At 38.2% G+C, this 25,400-nt stretch overlaps 1 protein-coding gene across 8 annotated transcripts in view; it reads left to right on the forward strand.

Annotated features, from left to right (window-relative positions):
* Positions 1–25,400, forward strand: part of FRY (FRY microtubule binding protein) — a 339,156-nt gene that overhangs the window by 219,066 nt on the left and 94,690 nt on the right. For all 8 annotated transcript variants that reach the window (XM_047723094.1, XM_047723100.1, XM_047723095.1 and 5 more), the window contains 11 exons: positions 1,465–1,647; positions 4,753–4,839; positions 6,993–7,252; positions 7,690–7,879; positions 8,489–8,613; positions 10,829–10,886; positions 11,757–11,848; positions 12,187–12,359; positions 13,460–13,620; positions 14,573–14,683; positions 18,612–18,766. In XM_047723094.1, coding sequence (XP_047579050.1) covers positions 1,465–1,647; positions 4,753–4,839; positions 6,993–7,252; positions 7,690–7,879; positions 8,489–8,613; positions 10,829–10,886; positions 11,757–11,848; positions 12,187–12,359; positions 13,460–13,620; positions 14,573–14,683; positions 18,612–18,766 — 1,595 coding nt within the window. The remainder of the gene's footprint in view (positions 1–1,464; positions 1,648–4,752; positions 4,840–6,992; positions 7,253–7,689; positions 7,880–8,488; positions 8,614–10,828; positions 10,887–11,756; positions 11,849–12,186; positions 12,360–13,459; positions 13,621–14,572; positions 14,684–18,611; positions 18,767–25,400) is intronic.

Consider the following 25,400-nt stretch of genomic DNA (forward strand, 5'->3'; position numbering starts at 1 on the left):
TTCCTGCCACCAAGGAACTTTCTCAAGACCTGGTGATGGCCCTTAATTTTTCCATCTTGTGTAAATTGTGACCAAGAAACTGAGGATGGATAGGCCTTTGGGTTAGATTTGTTATCATTCACAAGGCCGTTCAGGGAGTAGAAATTGCTTTTTTCAGAGAATTATGATTATAAATCTCTAAGAACAAATGACTATAAGCATGGAGATAGAGCTGGGTATGGATATGCATATCAAGCTGGAAAGGGATATGCATATAGAAAAGTTAGTTGCCCTCCAGTTGTTTTTTTTTGTTTTCATTTTTTGGGGTTTTTTGGCCCTCTCATACATTACATTGGTTGTATTGTTCAATATCCACAGAGGAAAAAATAATGCAGTCTTAGGATTTCTTTATTCCTTCCCACTTCGGTCCTAAATACTAAAAATGAATGACAACATTGTGAAAAACAGGTTATGGAGAAGTGTTGCCAGAGGAGAAGAAGGGCAGTGGTGAACTTGACATTGGCAATGAGAGGATAGAAAAGAGGCCTGGGATAGGGGCACCTGGGTGGCTCAATGAGTTAAGCCTCTGCCCTCGGCTCAGGTCATGATCTCAGGGTCCTGGGATCAAGCCCTGCATCAGGTTCCCTGCTCAGGGGGGAGCCTGCTTCCCCCTCTCTCTGCCTGCCTCTCTGCCTACTTGTGATCTCTCTCTCTGTCAAAGAAAAAGAAAAAAGAAAAAAGAAAAGAGGCCTGGCAAGGGAAGAACACAGCTGAGAGCCTGAGGAATGTGAAAGCTTAGGGGAGTACAACAGCACTGAAGGAACAGCCAGGATCCCCAATCCTAGGTCATTCCTGTTTCCCTGTGTTGTATACATGCCAAAGGATCATAGTAGACCAAACAAGGGTTACATGTGTTTGTCAAAGGAAAACTGAAATGGTTGTGGAATCTGCCTTGTTGTCTAGGTTCCTTTTGCTTTAGATCCATTTAGCTGTGACTTGGGAACTTTCAGAACCCATGGCATAAACGTGCACACACCTAGATTAGAATCGAACACAAGAAACAAGTACGCATATGTGACTAGAAAGTAAACGTTTGAAAATCCATTTGAATGGTTTCTACAAGTCTATAGGGAATATGAGTCAAAACAAATGAGGCCACTTTGACTCAATTTATGGTGTCATCTCAAAGGGTATATGGATGGAAGCAGTTTTGTTCTTATTAATATTAATAGCTTTTGAAAGTTCTCTCTTATCAAAGGTAACAGATGGTTGATGGTATTCCAAAGTAACAATGGATCGAAAGAAAAAGGGGATCTGTGATCTGTCGTGAATAATAATGAACTTACAGTCGTGTCTGGATAGAAGCCATTGCAATTTATTTTGATATTATGAGGTCCCGTGTGCCAAAAGATGCACATATGAGTAGTTTCTTCTTCTTCAATTGTTATTTTTCTGAATATAGAATGTGTTCTTATTGCCTGACAGCTAATTGCGAATGGCTCCAGCCACAGAATTCAGTCGGAGCGGGGCCCCCACTGCAGCGTGCTTCACGCCGTGGAAGGATTTGCTTTGGTTTTACTCTGCAGTTTCCAGGTGGCCACACGCAAACTGTCCGTTTTAATACTCAAGGAAATTCGAGCTTTATTTGTCGCCCTGGGTCAGCCGGAGGTATGAACTTTGTTTCTTTCTTTTGAAGTTTAGATTAAAACCTGTGAATAATGCATTACTGTTTTATGGCCCTCCTTGTCAAACATGATGTCAAAAAATAATTTTTGGTTGACCATGGGTTTTTGATTATGAAAGAGCACTCTTGAGCTCCAAGAGATATGCCATCTATTCTGAGAGCAATAGAAAAGACCACTTCTGATTCTCTAAGAGGTGGTCCTTGGTTAAACAGTGAAGAATTTTAATATTAAGTTGCAGATCATTTTCCTTCATAAAGTTCAGCATGCATCAAAATAAGAATACATTATAATGTTTATATTAGAGAAAGAACTTGAGAAAATAATGAGTTCCATTTTAAATGATCAAGGTGTATCAAACAGTCAGGGTAACTGTTTAATTTCAGTAATCTTGAAATTATGAGAAAATATGTCCCCTTGAGATTGGAGAAGCAAGCCAGTGGTCAAGCATGATCGGCCAGCTAATGTCTGCACTTGGTCAAGGGCTGTGTACCCTTGTTCAGATGTTAGGGCTCATCGCCTGCGAGCACAGGTGGCCGAACCATAAGCTGCACAAGTTGATGAAAGAAGGACCAGCGCATTATGTCACATACTTCTTCAGAAAAAATGCTACTTTCCATTTTCCTGTTTTAAATCCCTGAACTTGGTTTTCTGATCCACAAAATGGTCATTGTCTTTACCCAGTATTTTCAAATTCATCACAATCCTTTCTGTTCACTCTTCTTCAGATGGCTTGGTGATCTATTTTAGGACATCTGTGGTATCTGGTAAATGGATGTCCAAGACTTTCTGTACTTTGGTAAACCTCCATTAAGTCTCTAAGTCTGATAGGAATGATCGTCATTACCATGGACATGTCCACCACTGTGCTGTGCACTAGACATGGTATCTCACTTAACCTTCCCAATAACCTAAAAATTAGTATTATTTTCCCCAGTGTACAGATACTGAGGCTGAAGTTTAGGGAGATTAAACGCCTTCACCAAAAATCATCAGGGAGGACCTGACACAGCCAGAATTGAAAGTCAGAAATATATGCCTCTAGAGCCCCAGGTTCTTTTTAAAGTGTACTTGACCATAATTGTTACATTAGTTTCAAGTATAAAACCCATGATCTTAATTTCTATGCAAAGACTATGTTAAGAACATTTCTCGTATGTTTCTCTCTTCTACCAGCCACAACTTTGTTTTCACATAATTTTTTTTATTGGGGTGTCACTGACCTACAAGATTATATTAGTTTCAGGTGTACAGCATAATGAACCTGTATTTGTTTACACTGTGAAATGATCCCCACTATAAGTCTAGTAACATTGTCACTATACAGAGTTGTTTTTTTTTTTAATTAACCTATAATGTATTATTTGCTTCAGGGTTACAGGTCTATGAATCATCAGTTTACACAATTCACAGCACTTACCTTAGCACACACTCTCCCCAGTGTCCATAACCCAGCCTCCAGCAACCCTCAGTTTATTTTATTTCCTGAGATTAAGAGTCTCTTATGGTTTGTCTCCCTCCCTGGTCCCATCTTGTTTCATTTTTCCCTCCCTTTCCCCCATGATCCCCTGCCCTGACTCTCAAATTCCTCATATCAGAGAGATCATATGATAATTGTCTCTCTCTGATTGACTTATTTCACTCAGCATAACACCCTCTAGTTCCATCCATGTTGTTGAAAATGGCAAGATTTCAGTTTTTTGATGGCCGCATAGTATTCCATTATCTATATGGAACACATCTTCTTTATCAGTTCATCTGTTGATGGACATCTAGGTTCTTTCCATAGTTTGGCTATTATGGACTTTGCTCCCATAAACATTTGGGTGCATGTGCCTCTTCTGATCACACATTTGTATCTTTAGGGTAAATACCCAGTAGTGCAACTGTTGGGTCATAGGGTAGCTCTATTTTCAACTTTTTGAGGAATCACCATACTGTTTTCCAGAGTGGTTGCACCAGCTTGAATTCCCACCAACAGTGTAGGAGGGTTCCCCTTTCTCCGCATCCTTGCCAACACCTGTCATTTCCTGACTGGTTAATTTTAGCCATTCTGACTGGTGTGAGGTAGTATCTCACTTGTCACCATACAGAGTTACAGAGTTGTTTTCATGTGATGAGAACTTTTAAGATCTCTCTTAGCACGTTTCACATATGCAATATGGTATTATCACCTCTAGTCACCATGTTGTACATTATATCCCCATGACTTATTTATTTTGTAGCTGGAAGTTTGTACCTTTTGACTCCCTTCACATATTTCACCCACCCCCACAACCACCAATCTGTTCTCTGTATCTTTGAGCTTGTGTGTGTGTTTTTCCCCCAGCAGCAATTTTTTGGAAACCATTTTCATTCATACATGAATAATGGTTTTCAAGGCTTTCCTGTAAGGTTTCTGAAGTAAATAATTTTATAATTCTGAGCTTCTTTATAATAAAAGATGGCAGACATATACATATCCATATGTGGATACACACACACACACACACACACATACTATTTGTGAAGAAGAATTTTCTATAAGATACTCTCTCCTGTACTCTGTAGTCTGCTTCTTTTGCCAAGTAGCTGTACACAACGAAGATACCACAGAGTGTGTGGTCAGTGTGGTCAGTCTCCAGTGCACTTTCTTTGGAACTAAAATTCAGTCACGGTCAACAATTTATCACTTACTTTAGCAGATGAGTGACTTAAGCACGTAGCATTTTCGTGGTCCCACAAGGCATATTCTTGTGGGGTTTCCATCCCTTAAATTTCACGACAACGTGAACACTCTGCTGGATGACATATGGCACAGGTGTTTGGATCCTTGTCTACGTGTGCAGCATTTGGAAGTTCAAGTCCATGTCTTTTCAGTACAAGGTGAAGTTGGAGCTCTAACCATCTTCCACTGAAACTTGAAAGACTAAACTCAGAATCACAGGGAGTTTTATCTACTACCTTTCATCATGTTGGCACTCAATTTTCTGTGAGAAAACCCTTATCACTATCTTGCAAGCTGTTCGGCTTCATGTACCAAACAAAGGCAGTGGGGTGGGTGGGAAAGATTCTTTTTCCCATGGAGAATAATTGCTCACCCTTTGTACAGGACGATGACAGGCCTATGATTGATGTCATGGATCAGCTAAGTTCGTCCATTCTCGAAAGTTTCATTCACGTAGCTGTTTCAGATTCGGTAAGTACACATTTGATCCTGATCCCTAATTGTTCTCACTGTAAGCTCCAGACCTGTCTGAAAAAGGGAGACAAAGAAAAATGATGTGGAAGAACTCTGGGGTTTCATGTCAGATGATAAACTGACACAACAGTACTTGTATAAACAGGACAAGGTTTTCAGACACCGGCTTAGGAAACATTCAGATAAAGTTCAAACAAAATTTGAACCTTAGGGATATAGATATTTTGCAAACTACAGTTTCAGAAAGAATTGCTCAAGATTCCTTAAGAAAACTAATTATTTATCATGCTTACCACCACCATGTAACTTATATGGGGTGCTTTATAGTTTATGGTGTCCTTTCATATTTATTACCTTTTTCGGCCCTCCTAGGTATTGAAACTCAAAAATATTAAGGGGCGGGGCTGTGGTCACACGGGGTAGTGTTAGGGCCTGGATTTGACCTTAGTTAGACTCCGAATCTAGGACACCTTTATCTGCCATTCAAATACATTCTTCCCTTTTTAAAGAGCATATTGGCAGCTTTCAATTTGCAGAATAAATAGAAGGAAAATTGATACTGATGTTAATTATCTGATTTTTAAAAAAAATCAGTCTAGTGTAGAAGAGGGACCTGGATTAATTTCAGCTCAGTTGCTGAAAAGAGACACTGCAGATTGGGGACCATTCACAGCATCCACATTGCTGATGCCCCTTGTCTCTTCTTTTCAAATAACTATAAATGAATAGAGACATATCTGACACATAGAAATGAACACAGAGCCTTTCCATGGTCTCTCTCTCTCACTGAGACTGAGCACAGATCACTACCTTTAGTGGCCCTGCTCTTGCTTACAGTTGTAGTGATAATGATCATTACTCAAGCTATTAAGCCAGGCAGGACAGACTTTCACAGTGATATTCCGTAGCCCTACTGCTTTAAGAAATTCAATTTGGTTTAACATGGAATGGAAGAGTCAAGTTTAATTATATCATATCCATCTCTTATTGGGCTGTAGATGATAGTCATGTGATTTTGTTCTGTTTATCAGAATCAAAATTGTAGGCCTGCGGTTCCTAGGTCAGCAATACTACACTTAAGAAGATACACACAAGAAAAGAGAAAAGAGGAATGTGCCTGCTCTGTGCCAGGTGTTTCTACATTCCTTATCTCATGTGACTCACCTAAAGATTAGGTGAGATTAGCATAAATAATTCCCAAGTCATAAATTAATATCTCCCAGACAGAGACTCTGCGATGGTCGGTACTCTTCCCAGGTCACAAGCCTGTGTTGGAAATCTCGTCTCTGGCCCTGAAGCTCAGGCTGTCCCCCCTTACAGCCAATGAACTGTTGAGATCACTAGTGACACACCCATAACCATGGGAACCTGTAGACACAAGAGATAATATGGATCATTTTAATTGCCAGATAGTCATAAAGGGAATTGTCTCTCCTGGCACCGCAGCTGGATTATTTGAAACTTGGTCTTCCCGAAACTTTATTTTCTAGGCTTCGAAGAGAATGACACATACAAACTTTATGAGATATAGATCAAGAAAGTTTTAGAACGTACTGTTGTTTTGGCTTGATATCACAGGACAAGAATAAGTAGGCTTCTTACCTCAAAAATCATCCGTGATATGCCCTTCACAAAAGGGATTACGTTTTGCCATCTCCCCAAGTCAAAGGGAAGGTAGGTTAGTCCAAGAAACAGAAAACAAGATTATGGCATTTAATAGCCCAGGATACTAATTACAGGGTTAAAAACACATTGATGAATTTCAGAAGTTAATAGCTTTTAAGAATTTTAAGCGGCAATCCCAGGGTCGAGTTTAATTTTACTAAAGCCATTTATTTTTCAACAACTATTTAATGAGCATCTTCAGTGTCCCAATGCACGTGCTGTATGGCATTAAAACTGAAACAGGACCCATGTCTCTAAACTCTGCCCTTCAGCTGCTTGTATTCCAGCATAAGACACAGCAGTGGCCTGTACAGACCGACATCCGATGTGGTAGGTGTGGGAGGGGTGTTTAGATTCAAAGCTTGGCCCTTTGCAGAGGTGGTCAGGAAAGCAGTGTGGACAAAGGGGCTCGTAGGCGGAGCCCTGATGGGGTCCCGTCATTTACCGTGGAGCTTTGATTCATGGCCTACTTCTCGCACATGCAGGCAACATTACCGCTGACCCACAGCGTGGATCTGCAATGGTTGGTGGAGTGGAACGCAGTCCTGGTCAATAGCCATTATGACGTGAAGAGCCCTTCCCATGTCTGGATATTCGCTCAGTCTGTCAAAGACCCCTGGGTCCTCTGCCTCTTCAGTTTCCTGCGGCAGGAGAACCTGCCCAAACACTGCCCCACAGCCCTCAGCTACGCTTGGCCATATGCCTTCACTCGGCTGCAGTCCATCATGCCCCTGGTAGACCCAAAGTAAGGAAACTATATGTCCTCCTCCGTGTTGTTGATCATTCGCCCTCTTACATTTTCCTTTTACCTAACTGATTTGCATATTATAATCCTCTCTAGTTTCTGTACTTCCTAATACAGAATTCTGATCGTGGAGTAAAAACAGATCAAAAGGTCTTATCTAAACCTAGTTTTTTTCTTTTTTCTTTTTCCTTAATAATCCCTATGATTGTCTGAGTATAGAAATGTCAGTCTCTTAACGGTGAAAACAGTCTTCGAGTTCGATTCAACTTCCCATCCAGCAGAGACATCCCCTGTCCAGACAGTTCGTAACAGCATGGACTAGCCTTGGCAGACAGTTGTTCAACTCTATTTGAGCGCTTCCTAGGATCTTTATTTAACCAGTGATATTTAAAGTCCAGAACTTACTTTCACTCCTGTTTTCAAATCCGTATTTCTAGTAGCCCAATTAATGCCAAGAAAACCAGCACTGCCGGCAGCGGAGACAATTATGTCACCTTGTGGAGAAATTACCTTATTCTTTGTTTTGGAGTCGCAAAACCCAGTATAATGAGCCCGGGACACTTAAGAGCGTCCACTCCGGAAATCATGGCGACCACACCTGATGGTACAGTGAGCTACGATAACAAGGTGACGTGACATGCTTCAGAAGAATTATTCTGTAAGGTTTTTTTTTAGCTTGTTTGTCTAGAGTTCACAGTGCGTATTACACTGTGCCTGCCATCTGGAGTCTGTGGGATCAGATTTGCATCCTACACATTTCTAAATTCCATTGAGCCTTGATGTGCATAATTTATTATTCCTCTCTGACAAGAAAACTGAAGGTGAAGAGAAGTTGAGAAACTTGCTTAAGACCACAGAGTGACTTATAAGTGCCCTGAGGTTTGGCTTCTGCCCTTCAAATCACATTTCCCTCACTACCCCCAAGCATTTGCACTTAAACTATGCCTTGATTAAATGACCTTGCTAAGAATGGTTTTGGAGACTTAATTGGTTAAAAAAAATTCTGTTATAATAAAAATATTCTTTAGAATTTGTGTCCCAGGAGAAAAATGCATTCGTTGTCCTGTTTAGAAATTGATGCCTGTCTATGTGTTTTGTTTTGTTTTTCTGAAATGATGGCAGTGTTTTGGGCTGTGGTTTTGTACTTTGAAACTGTTATAATGGAATCATCATTTGATTAAAGGAAGCATCAGTTATCATGTTACCTCTTTTTCACTCTTAATCAACTTGTTTCAGGCCATAGGCACCCCATCGGTGGGAGTTCTGTTAAAGCAGTTGGTGCCTTTGATGAGACTAGAGGGCATTGAGATCACAGAGTCCTTAGTTTTAGGATTTGGAAGAACAAATTCCCTTGTTTTCAGGTACAGTAGTCTCAATGAGCTCTAAATTCATTCCTGCTGCTGCTCTTGTGGTTCCTGTCTTTAACTTGAGTTTGAGTTTGCGTGTCGGCATGTGCCTGGGCTTTTATAGGCTTTGCACCATTTCCTTTGTGTCCGCGTTGCTTGACGTGCATGGAGCAAGTGTTCCTCGCGACTGCCTTCGCTTTTCCCTGTGGTCCTTGTGGCTTTGATTTGACGTCTCAGATTTTATCTCGTGCGCAAGCTTCTTTTAGAGAATATAAATGAAGAGAATTCAGTGTCCATCGCCGGTGAGCCAGACTGTTCAGGGGCTTTGCCGTCAGAACAATGAGGTCTGCTCATCGGCCATTGATGCAACAGGCTCACAGGTTAAGCACCAGTAGAACTCTTCCAGGAGTATTCTGTTACACTGGCCCATCTCTTTGGAAGGTGCTTTAACTGCCTTAATAGAACCATCACGTCTCACTTTCTGGATCCCTTACTCATTTCACACCTTTAATCAAATAACCATTCCATCTGAGGCAGTGTCAAAGCCCTTTGAAAGAGCCGTCATAAAGTGCTAGTTCGGGCTGCCTCTGGTGACTTCAGCTAAGCAGTGAATGCCTATAAGCAATTCAATTAAAATTCTGACCTTTTTTTACATAGATAGAAAAGGGAAAGCTCCAGGCATCTGTGAGAAACTGTATTTGAAAAAGAAAGATTAATGAGACCTTTTAGATACCATTGGAAAAAAAATATCCATTACATTATTCACATATACAGTCAGATTTTATTCTCAAAAAAAGTAATTGTGGGTTCTGATACTTGAGTGCCAGCGAACCAGTAATTTACTCCTTACTAGTTAAATAGTTAAGACAAAGAATCATGTAGAAATACTACAGGAAAATAAGAAAAACAGTTCCTGGAATTACCTAACATTCTTTCCCAAAGAGCCTAAGAACCTAACCTTCTTTTCCAAGAACATGTGCTCTTATACATCTTACCCCCTCAATATTCTTAGGGGTGGGTAAGATTATATAATTTGTTAGCTAGTGTGCGTCTGGAAAGCATAATGTCTCTGGGCCTTGGTTCCCTCACCTGTAAAATTGTTATAATAAATTAAAATGAAGTGTATCCAATAAAAAAAAGAAAAGTTGTTATCATTATAGAATCTATCTTATGGATGTACTGAGAGGATTAAATATAAAAATGTACATAGTAAATATTCAGTAAATGGCTGCTATTGGAGGAGATCATTAATATTTTTTCCATTTCTTCGATGAAGAACTTCTAGCATTTGTGTTAGAGAAATCTGAAATGGAATGCAGGTTTTGTCTCTCAGCACAGAATGCCATAAAGTTTACCTTCCTAACTTCGGATTTTGCTGGAGAATGACGTCTTATAGCACAAAACATCCAGCCAGAATATTGCAAGGTGCTCAGGCATAGAGTAGGTTGTAGACAGAATTTCTGGCAGAGACTTGAGCTCATAATTTTGTCGTCTTGACATAGAAGTTAATAAATTATTTCCCAAAGAAGAGAAATATTTAGATTAGTGGATAGAAAGCTGAGAACTAGAGATAATGGGAACAGGTGAAAGATAGATAGATGATCAAACTTACTTTTACTTTACCAGAGAAAAGGTTTTGATGAAAACCTCCTTATTGTAATACTTGCCATAATTTGCCTGTATCATATAGCTCAAATAAGGGTTTTATCTTTGAACCTCCAAAAGACTTCATTTTAAAATCAACTGTCAGTCAGTCAGTCAATCCCCTGAGCACAGATCCCAAAAGTGATGCCCGGGCTTCTGCCCCGCTCTCTTTTACTCTTGTGAGACTGAACATGTCTTCTGTGAGGAACTCGATTTGGCTTATCTTCATCCCCAGTGCATGTAGTGAAGTGTTCTGATTTTAATAATCACTTACAAAATACTGTTTAACTGTTTATAGAGGGTATTTTGCCATAGAGGTCTCCAGAACAAGAAATCAAAATCAAGTCAACAGATATGTTTGAGCCAAAATTATAAATGTAACACTGGGATGAAAACCAGTAATGCACAGCACAGGCCAATACCTGGTTCCAGTTCACCACGTGACTGAGAAACAGAAAGGCCAGGGGGAATTTGAGGTCAGAATCAAAGTGAGAAAAGCACATGACTTAGGATCAATGGATGTTTTTGGTGACAAACTTGGTGTCAATAATAATGAATTTCAAATGCTGACCTTTTTCCTCCATAGAGAATTAGTGGAAGAACTTCATCCATTAATGAAAGAAGCTCTGGAACGAAGACCAGAGGTAAGCTTTTTAATTTAAATACTTCACACCTCAGTTTATTTGAACAATGATAAAGTATAAATTTAGATGATACCTAATCGTTCCCCCATCCCCCCAAAAAAATACAAACATCCCCCCAAAAATACAAATATTAACAGTGAATCTTAATATTTTAACTTTTGTTATTTTTATTGCTCAGAATTTGAGTATTTAGTATAATATGGTTCCTATTTTAAAAGATTTTTGTTCTAAACTCATGAAGGCAAAACAACGTACACAGTCCTATGTATGTAAAAATATTACATTCTTTTGCAGGAGGTTTGAGTTGATTGAATTTGAGGTTTTAGCTGGTTAACTTATCTTTTACAAGGAGTTGGATGGTCAAGAATATTACTTGTTCATCTGGTATAAGAAGCATTTTTGTCAACTTATCTTCCCTGAAGTGTACTCTGAAAAGGACAAATTTATAATGTAGCGGGGGGTGGGGGGGGAAGAGACTAAGACAGAAAAAGAAGCTTCCCATATAGTAGATAAGATCTAAGAAGTAGCAGAATTTTAGCCCTGTGACTTGCATGACAAGAATGGTGGGACCCTTCGTATCCACTCTTTCTGCCGCTTCAGTGACTCCGGAGCAACTAGGAAATGAAGCTGGTTAGTTCTGAACGTTGCCACCTTGTAAATATTTATTGACCCACTTAGGATCTGTTTCTCTTATAACCCATAATAGCAAGCTTTTTCTCTAAGGATTTGGAAGAAAGAAAAACACCCTCATCTTTTATGTGTAGGAAATTGAAAATAGCTAAGTGAAGCTTTCCTTTAATACAGTTTCCCAAAGCAAAGTTAATATTGTTTTGCCCACGTGCCTAAGTGGAATTCCCTCTTTTTACACAGAATAAAAAGCGCCGAGAACGGCGGGACTTATTAAGGCTACAACTACTTCGAATATTTGAGCTTCTGGCTGATGCGGGTGTCATAAGTGACAGGTAGGGGGAAAGTTCGAATGAGTTCATCTCTCCTCATTAACTGGCCTTTTTGTCTCTCTTTCTTCGTGTCTGTCTTGTCTGTCTTTCATTCTTTCTTCCTTTTTGCCTTCCTTCCTTCCTTCCTTTTTAAAATATGTTACCTTTCACTTTCACTCAGAGAAGTCCAAAACCTGTTGTTGTTGGTTTTTTCCCTCACATTTATTTACACTGCCTGTGGGTCAAGAGCAAATTTAGCATGCGACTCCTGGCAGTGAATCTTATTTTCCATGAAGCACGTACTACTCTGACATAAAGACTTGTCATCTGAAAGCTTAATCTTATTTTTTGTTTTTTCCCAGCACAAATGGAGCCTTAGAACGGGATACTTTAGCCCTCGGGGCCTTGTTCCTAGAATATGTGGACCTGACCCGCATGCTTCTAGAAGCTGAAAATGACAAAGAAGTAGAAATTCTTAAAGATATCCGGGCACATTTTAGTGCCATGGTCGCCAACTTGATTCAGTGCGTTCCAGGTACAATGATGCCTCACTGCGAAGTCCCGTCCTTGCTTGAAAAACCTGTTGTGTTCCTCACTGCCGTGCTTTCCTCTCATCCTCCCGGCCCGGGCACAGGTCTGGGAAAGGGTCCATCGTTTGTTTCGGGCTACTTGGGAATACCCATAAGAACAGATTGTGGTCATTCAGCACACAGTCGGAAAGGGAACAAGAGGAGTTAAATATGGCTTTGTGCTTATCCCGTTATTTCTATCCTTTGGGTTCCCATCTGAAAATGAATCTATGCGATTTCCAGAGGAAGGAAGTAATTCGGGGAGAATTTCACATAAACTTCATTTCTTCCTTTTCATCGTGCTCCCCTGTGAACATGAGATCCAACTCCACAGTATTCCTCCTCTTGACTCTCCAAGCAACACATTCTATAGAATTCTCTACAGCTTAGTAAATTATATTATTGAGAGGTTTTGTCTTTTTTGCCCACAGAGCAAATGGGTATGAAACCTTTTCATCTAACAAAAGCACAGAGAATAAAAATAGCTGGCCAGTGTGGTGTCAAAATTAATTACTGTAATTAAAAGTGTTGACATAATTACAAAAGGCCACAGTTCAACTGGTTCTACTTTTTCATTATTTTGATGTAGCAAACCTTCTTCTTACCAACCCTCCTCCTCTTGGATGACCCAAAGTTCAGATTTGAAAATAGTTCTTCAGTGAGAGTGTGCTTCTTTCCAATGGAGGGCCGTACATTATATTTCCCAGTATTTCTACAGATGGGTGGCAGCAGTGGAGAGAATGTTTGCTAGGTGAGCAGCAGCCGAGTGGGAGTGTTATAGTTTTCCTAGACGTTGATGAGAAAGCAGTGTCCATGAGTCTACGTTTTGTCTCTGCTTCCCACTCTGGACAAGGTGCCGCCAACTGCAGCATGAGAGGACACTACACTTAGAGCGAAGATTGGGCTTGCCTTCTTAAATGCTCATTTCATTACCTAAAGAAAACTTAAGTTACGAAATAAAATTACTCCTTTCCTCAAAATGTGAGCATCATGTAGAATAAGGACATAAACTGTATTCACTATACTTTTCAGTCTAGGAGACTCTAAACTCTGTTTTTCTCTCTAGTTCACCACCGAAGATTTCTGTTTCCCCAGCAAAGCCTGAGGCATCATCTTTTCATCTTATTTAGCCAGTGGGCAGGACCGTTCAGCATTATGTTCACCCCTCTGGATCGCTACAGTGATAGAAATCATCAGATTACAAGATACCAGTATTGTGCTTTAAAGGTAGGGCACCTTTGTCTCAGCCAATGACTTTTGTCAGACCGGTAGTCTCTCTCCTTAAACTGACAACCATGCCCTAAATAAGGTTAAAATAACAATATGATATGAAAAAATGTATGTGCACAGGCAACAAACACACACACCTATAAGTACATAAGCTGACTTTTTAAAATTCCAAAATATACGCCCACCAACATAAGCGGATGGCTGTGTATAAATATGTAAATATTCCAACTGGGTTCTTGGTTTCAAGACACAAAACTGTTCCCGGCTCTTACCTTTATCTAGTGCATGAGAACCACATGGTTTTTCTTATTGACCCTGGAAGTAGCTGCCTTGTCAGTTTGTTCTTGCCTCAATGGAGCTGATTTAAACCATGACCCTCATAGCCATGGTGACCTGCTAATTAGACAGTGAATCAGGATCACCCCTTCTCCTGCATTCCCTTGCTTCCTCTCCTCTTCCAAGTAACTAAAGTTTATGTCCTTAATTTTTTGCTTAGATTAAGAATCACAATTATTTATTTCCATATTTCCCATGGTTTGTCAATTTACTATATTAGTCAAATATTTGTCATCAAAACAAAACTTGTAAAGCTATATTTACCTTATAAGCTGAACTTACTCACTCGAAATCACCGAAGGTAAGTTTTAAATACTGTGAAATGGTCATTTTAATGTGAGTATCTTACTCTTTCATCATAAAGATTCGTTATCATAGAATTTTATGTCCATGAAGTTACACATTTTGGCCTTTAATTTTTATTTAAAAATCCAAAATTGGGAATCTGGTGCTTCTTGGTGAACCTAGTAAGGAATACTTTAAGATCTTGTGACAATAACCGCTTGAGAAGACCCTCATCATTGACCAACATGGGAGTTATGATTTAGGGAGTCGTTTGTGTGTTATTAGATCACTGCAAGTTTCATTCCATGTTGGGTTGTTTCATTATCAGGCAATGTCAGCGGTGTTGTGCTGTGGCCCCGTGTTTGACAATGTGGGCCTTTCCCCGGATGGCTATCTGTACAAGTGGCTTGACAACATTCTGGCTTGTCAAGATTTACGAGTAAGTATTAGCCAAAACTACATCATTTTTAAATGTCTAGTGTGTTCTGCCTCGATCGGGTTACTAAAGTGCATGAGTGTCGTTCACAACATGATCCTCACACATCAGCGTAGGAAGTGCTGGCTTCTGAGTTGTACACATTACATTATGATGCATCAGGACAAGAAACACAACATACTTACCAAAGTTGCCATCAGCTGGGCCCAAAAGCAAGTCTCCATGAACGTCATATGACTGAAAGGACGCAAACTATTTTTGCTATTCACAGTAACGATAAGCTAGTGACCAATAATAAGATAATCAAGAAATGCTCATCCAGATAACTAGTGAATCAAAGAACAAATAACAATAGAAACTGAAAATTGTTTTGGCCTGAAGAATAACAAAAATACCACATACTAAACTTGTGGACTATAAATAAAGCCTTGCTTAGGAATGAAATGTATAGCCTTGAGTATATGTACTAGAAAGAAAAAAAGCCAATCACTGATGATTTTCCTACAAGGAAAACTTTAGGACCAGGTGGCTTTACTGTTGAATTTAACATTTGAGAAACAAATTGCATCAATTTTATACAAAATCCTTAAAGAGAAAACAGCTCAAGAGAAATACATCCCAGCATATTTTACCAGACCAGAATAACCTTTTACTAACACCTGTCAAGGATTTAATGAGAAAAAAAATTTAAAGACAATTTTATTGAGTAGCGTAGATACAAAAATGCAAATAAAATATAAGGAAATTGAATTTAATGATACATAAAAAGGATGATTCCTCATGATCACATTGGCATTATACAAGAACTTCAAGATTGGTTTAATATTCAAATATCCATCAATTCATTAGTATGTTAATCATATTAACAGAGTCTCAAGAAGGAAATATATGATCATCTTAATAGATGCAGAAAAAACATTTAATGAAATTCTACATGTATTTATGAGAGAAACTCCTACCAAAACTAAGAATAAAAAAAGAACGTTCTTAGTTAGATAAAGGGTGTCTTTAAAAAAACCCTGTTATAAGCATCATAGTTAATGGTGAATATTGAAACTATTCTGAGATTAGAATGACCAAAGATGCTTGCTTTCACCACTTCTATCAACATTATACTGAAGATCGTAGTCAGTGCCTTGGGAAAGGGAAAATAAAGTATCAGAAGTGAAAAAGAAGAAACTAGGTTATAGATATAAATGTGAAAGCTTAAAATACTGAAGTTTCTAGAAAATAATACAAGAATACAGGAGGAAATCTTAATCCCTGGGGTCTAAGTAAGGTTTTTTCAACAGGATGCTGTTTTATGGGCGCATTTAGGCCATTCACATTGAGAGTGATTATTGATAGATACGTTTTTATTGACATCGTGTTACCTTTGAAGTCTTTCTTTCTGTAGATTGTCTCTATATTTCTGTTCAATGCTATTCACAGGATGCAAAAGTTACTGATTGTAAAGAAAGATCAGTTAATAACTTCACCAAAAGACATACCGTTAGAGTGTGAAAACAAAGCAAAAAATAAAAAATAAAAAGAGGGTAAACAGGCTAGTCACAGAGTGAAAGATGTTTGCAAGATAAATCCAGTACTTCTTGTCTAGAGTATATTAAGGACCCCTTCAGATAAATAAAATAGGGACATTCATAGAAAAATGAGCAAGTGACTTACACAAGCAATTTACAAAAGAGGTTATTTCACTGGCCAATAAACATAAGAAACAGTTCTCAATTATCATATGATCTCACAGATATGAGGAATTTGAGTAACAAGACAGAGGTTCATAGGGGAAGGGAGGGAAAAATGAAACAAGATGAAACCAGAGAGGGAGACAAACCATAAGAGACTCTTAATCTCAGGAAACAAACTGAGGGTTGCTGGAGGGGAGGAGGGTGGGAGGGATGGGGTGGCTGGGTGACGGACATCGGGGGAGGTATGTGCTATGGTGAGAAAATAAATAATAAAAAAAATAATGAAAGAAACAGTTCTCAAACTCATGAGTAATCAGATGCAGACTCACCACAGGAAATATTTCCTCAAATCCATTAGAATGGTGGAGATTAAGAAGATGGACAGTGTCGATGAGGAAACAGAGCAACAGGAGCTCTCATACAAAGCTACAGAGAATAGAAATCAGAATAACCACCTTGGAAAACTCATTGGCTTTATCATTAAGGTTGAACATAGTACACCCTATGCCCCAGCCATTGTATTCAGATATGCATTTCATAAAATATATATCCAGTATGCATAACCTAAGACACGTACAAAATTGTTCCAAGCAACATCTGGAAACAACCCAGATGTTGATCAGTGTAGAATGAATACATTATGAAGTAATCACACATCAGAATACAGCAGTGACAATGAATGAATGTGGAAGACTCTCAACATGAGTGGTGTGAAAGAAAACAAACACAAAATTATATGCTATATACTTCCATTGCATAGAGTTCAAAACAGCCCAAGCTAACCAATGCTGGTGCAAGTCAGGATAGCCGTTCCTTTGGAAAAGGAAAGAGAGGCTAGGGATGGGACAGTGCATAAGGCTGGCTTCGGCGTGGCTGCTAGTGTGGTGTTCTGTGTCTGGTGTTCACACTGGTGTGTTCAGTTACCGTAACTCATCATTTACTTATGAATTATATACTGTGTATCTTACACTCCAATATAAAGTTTCTAAAGCTCAATAAAAACTGGCTGATTGTCTTTCAAGTTGAACTAACTTTTTAATGAAATGTTATTTTTAAGTCTTTTGTGATAGTATCATTAGCTTTTATCTGCTGCTAATTACTTAAGCCTGTGGGGAATGAGGCTGATGATGTTGACCATCCAACTAGAATATTGCTTCCATCTTAACCCCCACCCTGTAGGTTAAAAAAAACAAAAACAAACAAACAAAAAAACTAACTTTCCTTCTGCACCTGGTCACACCAGGCAAGTGAAGGAAACAGAAGGAGACAGGCAAATGTTACTCTCTGAAGGGAATATGGCCTCCAAGGTACCAGGCTTCTCCTGGACAAATGTGACCATCCAGTATTTGACAGTAGCTTCAGAAACTGTCAGTAAAGGGTCCTACTATTTCTATCTGGTATGATGATCATTTCATTTGAGAGTTTCTGATTAAGAAGAGTTTATTAGGAGGCTCCTGGGTGGCTCAGCTGGTTAACCGTCTGCTTTTGGCTCATATCGTGATCTCAGGGTCCTGGGATCGAGCCCCAAATTGGGCTCAACGGAGAGCCTGCTTCTCCCTCTGCCTCTGCCTGCTGCTCCCTCTGCTTGTGCCATCTCTCTCAAATAAATAAATACATCTTTAAAAAAAAAAAGAGTTTATTGGTACTGCGTATCTTTTTAAAATATTGCCAGCTAAGTTTACTAATCAAGCCCCATAAATATATTCTGATACTTTTCCTCAGACTTGTATGCATAAAGGCCATCCTTTTGTATATTTAATTTTTAACCAAATATATGTATTCCTCAAAAATATTTTAAATGCAATAAGGAAGCACTGTCAACAAAGTCTTCATTATTTTCATTATACTTTCATTATTTTCATTATACTTTTCAGAATTAAAAATCAAAGAATAAGTGAACCCTATATAAGACAGATTTACAGAGAGTCTGATTTAGTTTATACATACATTTCAATTTTCAGTTGCATCCTCTTAAAGAAGAATACGTGGAGTAAACATTCAGTTGAAGGAACACCTGGCTGGCTCAGTCAGTAGAGCTCGTAACTCTTGATCTTGGGATTTGTGAGTTTGAGCCCTATGTGGGGTGTAGAGATTACTTAAAAATAAAATCTTTTTAAAAATTAAGATGAATACTGTGTTTCCATTTTCATTTTACCCAGTTTATATTGGCTAAGCAATATTGTGTGCCTTTCCCTGGAAAAACCTTTCATTAAACATGAATAATTGCTTTTCTCCATGTTATTCAGGTTCATCAACTTGGCTGTGAAGTTGTCGTCTTGCTATTGGAACTTAATCCTGACCAAATTAATCTTTTCAATTGGGCAATTGACCGATGCTACACAGGCTCCTACCAGCTCGCATCCGGCTGCTTCAAAGCCATAGCAACTGTGTGTGGAAGCAGGTATGAACTCTTGTTAAGTGGAAGGTACTAGTCAGTGGCAAGTACAATGAAGGTTGCTCTTCATAATATGAATATGTGAGGGCTGACTGTTTTGCAATTATCTGAGCAGAATAAATTCTAAAGAAATACACAATGTCCAGTATTTCCCCAACAGATAGACCACTCTCTGTAAGTCTGCAGCTACCGTGATTTTTCACATTCTCCAGAAGAGTGATGTGTAGTGATAGCACCCTTCTTATTAATTGCCTGGAAATTCACCAGGACGTCTGAGAGCAGGATTTGAAAATGATAAAGAAAATACATTGAAGGAATTAAAGGACTTTCTAGAAGTGTTTGTGAGAGGCGGGAACTCTAAGCCCATTAGCCATCCCACGACCAAACTAAACCTAGGAAGCAACCTAAGAATGTTACATCTCCCTATTTAAAAAAAAAAAAAAAAAAAAAAGTAAAAGGGGTGCCTGCGTAGCTCAGTCTTTGAGCATCTGACTCTTGATTTCAGCTCAGGTCTTGATCTCAGGGTCCTGAGTTCACGCCCTGTATTGGGCTCCACGACTGGGCATGGAGCCTATTAAAAAAAAAAAAAAAAAAAAAAAAAAAAAATTTTTTTTTTTTTTTTTAATGTTATAGCTCTCTTGTCCAAAACTTCAGAAAGGTAGAAAAGAAAATGTGACACCCTGGGTTCCATGGATTACACTTGTAAAACCACCCTCTCTAATTGTGTAAATTAGTGAGGTCATTCAGCTCTGTAATTTATTTAGTGAAATAATTTCACTATTTCAGTGCAATAATTTCATAGCTAAAATGAAAGGGTTAATGGAGACCACAAGGTTTATAAGCTGTTCCCAAGAAAGAGCTTATGCATTAGAAACTGAGAGAAGGCAGCTCAAGTTTATTTTTTAAAAGACTCTTACAGACTATTGATTCTCCTTTTTAATTAAATGTTGAATTTTAAGTAGCTATCTTGAGCTACTGGATGAAAGGAATAAAGTGAATTAGCTTTAAATTCTGACCTATTACAACCTATTCAGTTCTAAATTAATAAGAACAGAATATTAGAAGACCTCTACTTTCAATAAAACTAAAATGAACATGCTATTTCAAGAGAGAGGTTTCTCTTTAAAATTCTTAGCTTTCATTTTTAAAGGTAGTAGATAACATTTCATATCTAAAGCTTACAATTTCTATAATCTTAATAGTAGAATGTTTATTATATGTATGTTTATTACACACTTTTATCTCAAAAGTTACAGCAGATGAATATAATCTATATTGTCCAGGCTGCCATCATTTTATTTCATGATGTTAACATTATGAAATGATAGTTATACCTATAGAATATTATAAAAATAGCAAATTTTTTGCAAAAGTCTTTCTCCAGAATATTTTTATTTTCAGATATTTTGATATTTTCAAAATAAATCTGTTCACATGACTCTTTGGTTTTAAAAATGTATTTAGAATATGACTTGGACCATAGATTCCCTTTGACAAAAATTAAAACAATAAAAGTTTCCTTTCTTTGCTGCCTTTCTCCCAGTGAACTCGATGTGAACAATCCTAGTCAAATTTATTTCATTGCATGGCCATCTCATAAAATATTGCACTACATTCCTCTGAGTGAATCTAGGTATTTTTCCTTAGGGAGCACAAATAAATGGCTATGAATTTAGCAATATCATCTCAGTTTCAGTAATATCTCCAGTCACAAAAATATTAAATCATAAAACTCCCCATATTCAGATTTTTTTAAGGTATCATTCCAAACTATTCTGCTTTCTTAGACAAATACTGCAGATCAACTTATGTTCATGACCCTCATCTATCCTGCAGGAAGGTTTGAGGGCTAGGCTCCAACATCGACACAACCTGTCCCCCGAGACAGTAGCCAACTCTTCTGCCATTTGTCACCACGGGGCATGTCCAGAATTTAAAATTTCAGCTGTGGTTTAAATTTGCTCTCTCTCCTCATAAATTCTCAGTCTGTGTAGTCTAGATAAGCATCCGGATTTGTTTTAACAATCTTTGCATTTAATGTTTTCAGTACTTTTTTTGAAAGCAATTCTGGTGTTTTAGCTTTTGCTTTGTTTTCCACAAGTTTGCTTCTTAAAAACACCTATGTACCTTAGGTTATGAAATAATATGTTCCTAAAAAGTCATACCTAAACCAGGTCATATTTTAACTTTCTCAAACAAATTATCTGTACAGTAACTCCTACAAGTCATATTCTAAAGTGAAGAATCTTTCTTGTAAAGAATTATCTCCTCCTTTTTAGATAGAAATGAGCATATGCTGGATTTATTTTTGTAGGAATGTGACAGTTTATAACCAGAGTCATTTATTAAGGAACAATTTACAATTGACTATAAAATACTTCTAAAAAACTGAACATTTTTTAAAGTGCTCCTCCTAAAAAAAAAAATAAATAAATAAAGTGCTCCTCCTGAATAAAATTTTCTACTTTTAGTTTTCTGCTTTTAGAATCAGCCATTTTTGCATAATTTAATATATTAATCCCTATATTCATCAGCTGTGATAATGAAGAAAGTAGTTCTCTGTGTTCTTTTTTTGTTTCTTTTTGTTTCTATAGAAGACTCTGTGAGAGTGTGTGTGTGTATTGTGAACTTTCTGAAATCTAGACAAAATTGAAACTGTAATTATAACTGTGATATATTTAGAGATATTGGGAAATTTGGAAGTCAGTGTGGATTTCAAATAAGACCAGGAGAAGTAAGGATAAAAGTAGAAAGTGGTGGTAGAACTGGCAATATTAATTTTGAAGAATTTTTTATAAAATATGTCTTACATTTGATTAAAAGCTATTAAGTGCAGCTCAGTACTATAATGTAGCACAAGAGGAAATAGCTCACCTGTCAGGCAGCAATAATTCAAATAACTATTTGACTTTTGTGTGTGCTCTTATTAATTTCCCCTCAACTCCAAATTATATCAGTACTGAACAGATAAAGAAATTGAGAAAGATTACATGGATTTCCAGCATTCTAAATCAAGGCAAATAGTATGATTTATATTAAAAGTGTAGGCGGTTTCCAATTAGTGGCTTAACTCAACAGAGTTCTCTTCACATTTAATTAAAACTTGAGAGTTCTATTGTTTTTACCCTTATCCTCCAACATTTAATAAGTATTTTAGAATAATAGATAAAGTTAAATTTTTAATTTGTATTTTGTTGGGTTTACTTTTGGAGGTAGTTTCTGCTGCCATTGCTGTTTGTATGTCTGCTTTGCCTTAAGCTAACTTCTCATAATCTTTCCTAATTTAAATCAGGCCCAGCAAACTTGAATTATTAAAAGTAGATGTCCCACATGTCTTGAGGAAATATCAGCTATCTGTTACCAAGGAAGACAAGGGTAGCTTATGATTCATGAATCCCAGTCACACTCCCTAGCTGGTGATGCATAATCTCATTTGGTTTTGTCAGTCAGCTGGAGTATTCCAAGAGCTCACAGAGTTTAGGAATCTGGGCTCAGGAAACGTGCTGTCTTGAGTTTGAATTTAGCTCTGCCTCCAATCAAGCTGTGTGCTCCTGAACAAGTTACCATAAACGCTTTCTCATTTGTAAAATGGGAGTGCTGGTATCACTAGGTTAAGGATTAAATTTAACCAGTCTTTCCTTTTAATATGGTACATGCTAGTGTCAGGAATTGCAACCATGTACAGAAATGCATGCAGGATATCTACTAAGGTATTTTAAAACAATGAAAAATAACCTCAAGCCTGTTAATAGGAGGATGAGTAAACAAATCATGGCATTTTTTTAAAAAGATTTTATTTATTTAACAGAGAGAGACACAGCAAGAGAAGGAACACAAGCAGGGGGAGTGAGAGAGGGAGAAGTAGGCTTCCTGCCAAGCAGGGAGCCCTATCTGGGGCACGAACCCAGGACCCTGGGATCGTGACTTGAGCCGAAGGTAGAAGCTTAATGACTGAGCCACTCAGGTGCCCCAAATTATGACATTTTTAATCAAGTCCTTAAAAATAGATCAATGTATCTGAGCATGAGAGCTATCTGTGAACTATGAATCCAATTTCTTGACCTAAGACCAAGCACATACATAGTAGGTACTCTGTAAACACTCTTACTCAATAGCTATTGGAAGCAGAAAGCTATGATGTAATCTGTTCTATCAACTAATGAAATTAATTTCTCTCCAGAACACCTCAAAGTTACTCCGAGCTTTGTCATTTCATTCTATAGAAGTCAGGGCTAGTGGGTATTTCCCAAATTCTTCAAAACCTCCTCTCTTCCAGACCAGAAAAAAAAAAAGAAAGAAAAGAAAAGAAAGAGAGTTTTATTTTCATTTGCTTTCTGAATTACATCTGCCTTTTATATTTATTTTATGATTTGATTTTTATTCTGAATGATCACAGCTATCTTTATCTTTTATCCTTCCACTGCCTCCATTGAATAATTTAACACTGAAAGGTATAAGATTTTGTTTCTAAGCCTATTTTAACCACCTAAATACAGATGTTTTATTTGTACCCCTTCACTCATTTGAGATCTCATTTTTCGCTTCTCTGGGTTTCTTTCATTTTCTGTCTCTTTGTTGTTATTTCCTTCAATGCTGTGCTCCATAAAGTCCATAGTTCAGTCCTAGGCAGCTAATTGAATGTACCAATGATATAGTCCAGTGCACGGCCCTGCCTAGGAGGGAGGTTTTGTCTTCCCTTTTCTTGCCTTTAAATCCCCAGTGATCTAGCAATATTTGCCAGTGTCCTTTTCTTTTGCTTCAAGTTTTTCTTTAAATTCCAGTTAGTGTTCTTTTACATAAAAATGCATAGGTGTTAAATCTCCCATGTTAGAGACAGCAGCATAAGATATCTCTGCCTCTGTGGGGCTCCCAGAGTGTTCTTTGTACTTTCTCAGTCCATTCCAGATACTGCAGTTTGTTAGAACTCCAAGTTAGACCAGCTGTTAAAGTACTGTTCTGGGCTGTCCAGGAAGCTGATAGCACCATGGATAAGTTCGTTCTTTGGAGTCAGACTTATCCAGGATGCAATCTAGGCACCAAGTGGTCAAATACTTTTTCAAGTACTTAATGTAAATGAACTTGGTCGAGTACTTAATGTCTCTAAGCCTCTAGGCTTGCCAGGAAGACAAAATAACAAATCTAGGTAAAGGCCTTGGCAGAGTAACCAGCATAGAGTAGGCAGGTCATAACATAAATGTTATCCATCGTTCTTCGTTATTCTCACCACAGCATGTACGTGGGCTTTCCCTCACTTCTCATCTGACAAATCAACCTCATGCTTTTTTGTTCATTTAATAACAAAAGTTTTACAAATAATCCAATCAGGAAATGGGCAAAAGACATGAACAGACATTTCTGCAAAGAAGACATCCAGATGGCCAACAGACACATGAAAAAGTGCTCCACATCACTCGGCATCAGGGAAATACAAATCAAAACCACAGTGAGATATCCCCTCACACCAGTCAGAATGGCTAAAATTAACAAGTCAGGAAATGACAGATGCTGGCGAGGATGCAGAGAAAGGGGAACCCTCCTACACTGTTGGTGGGAATGCGAGTTGGTGCAGTCACTCTGGAAAACAGTATGGAGGTTCCTCAAAAAGTTGAAAATAGAACTACCTTATGACCCAGCAATCGCACTACTGGGTATTTACCCTAAAGATACAAATGTAGTGATTCGAAGGGCATGTGTACCTGCATGTTTATAGCAGCAATGTCCACGATAGCCAGATTATGGAAAGAACTTAGATGTCCATCAACAGATGGATGGATAAAGAAGATGTGGTATATATATACAATGGAATACTATGCAGCCATCAAAAGAAATGAAGTCTTGCCATTTGTAATGATGTGGATGGAACTAGAGGGTATTATGCTTAGCGAAATAAGTCAATCAGAGAAAGACAATTATGATATCTCTGATATGAGGAATTTGAGAGGCAGGGTAGGGGTTGTGGGGGATAGGGAAGGAAAAAGTGAACAAGATGGGATCTAGAGCAGACAAACCATAAGAGACTCTTAATCTCAGGAAACAAACTGAAGGTTGCGGGGGGTTGGCGGGGGTAGGGATAGGGTGGCTGGGTTATGGACACTGGGAGGGTATGTGCTATGGTGAGTGCTATGAAATGTATAAGCCTGATGATTCAGACCTGTACCCCTGGGGCAAATAATACATTATATGTTAATTAAAAAATAAATAAAAGTTCTAGGGACACCTTGGTAGCTCAGTTGATTAAGCATCTGCCTTAGGCTCAGGTCATGAGCCCAGGGTCCTCAGTAGGAAGCCCACTTCTCCTCTGCCTGCTGCTTCCCCTGCTGGTGCTCTCTCTCTCTTTGACAAATAAATAAATAAAAACTTTTAAAAATAATATATTTTTTTAAAGTTCTAGAAAAGTAATCATTTTGGAATGCAAATTAGTAAAGCCATTTGGACAGCAATATGGCATTATCTACCAAAACTTTAAATGTTGCCCTTTGACCCTGCATGACCTCTTCTAAAAATCTGTTCTAAAGAAAGAACATTTGGTGTTATAACAGTGAAAAACATTGTAACTATGAAAAAAATGAAAATAACCTTTAAATGTCTCCAAATGTGGGTCAAAGTCTGGGCTTCTCAGGAAACAACGGACTCAGGGTGG

This window comes from Lutra lutra, chromosome 3 (genome assembly GCF_902655055.1).
Source record: "Lutra lutra chromosome 3, mLutLut1.2, whole genome shotgun sequence".
NCBI classification, from domain to species: Eukaryota; Metazoa; Chordata; class Mammalia; order Carnivora; family Mustelidae; genus Lutra; species Lutra lutra.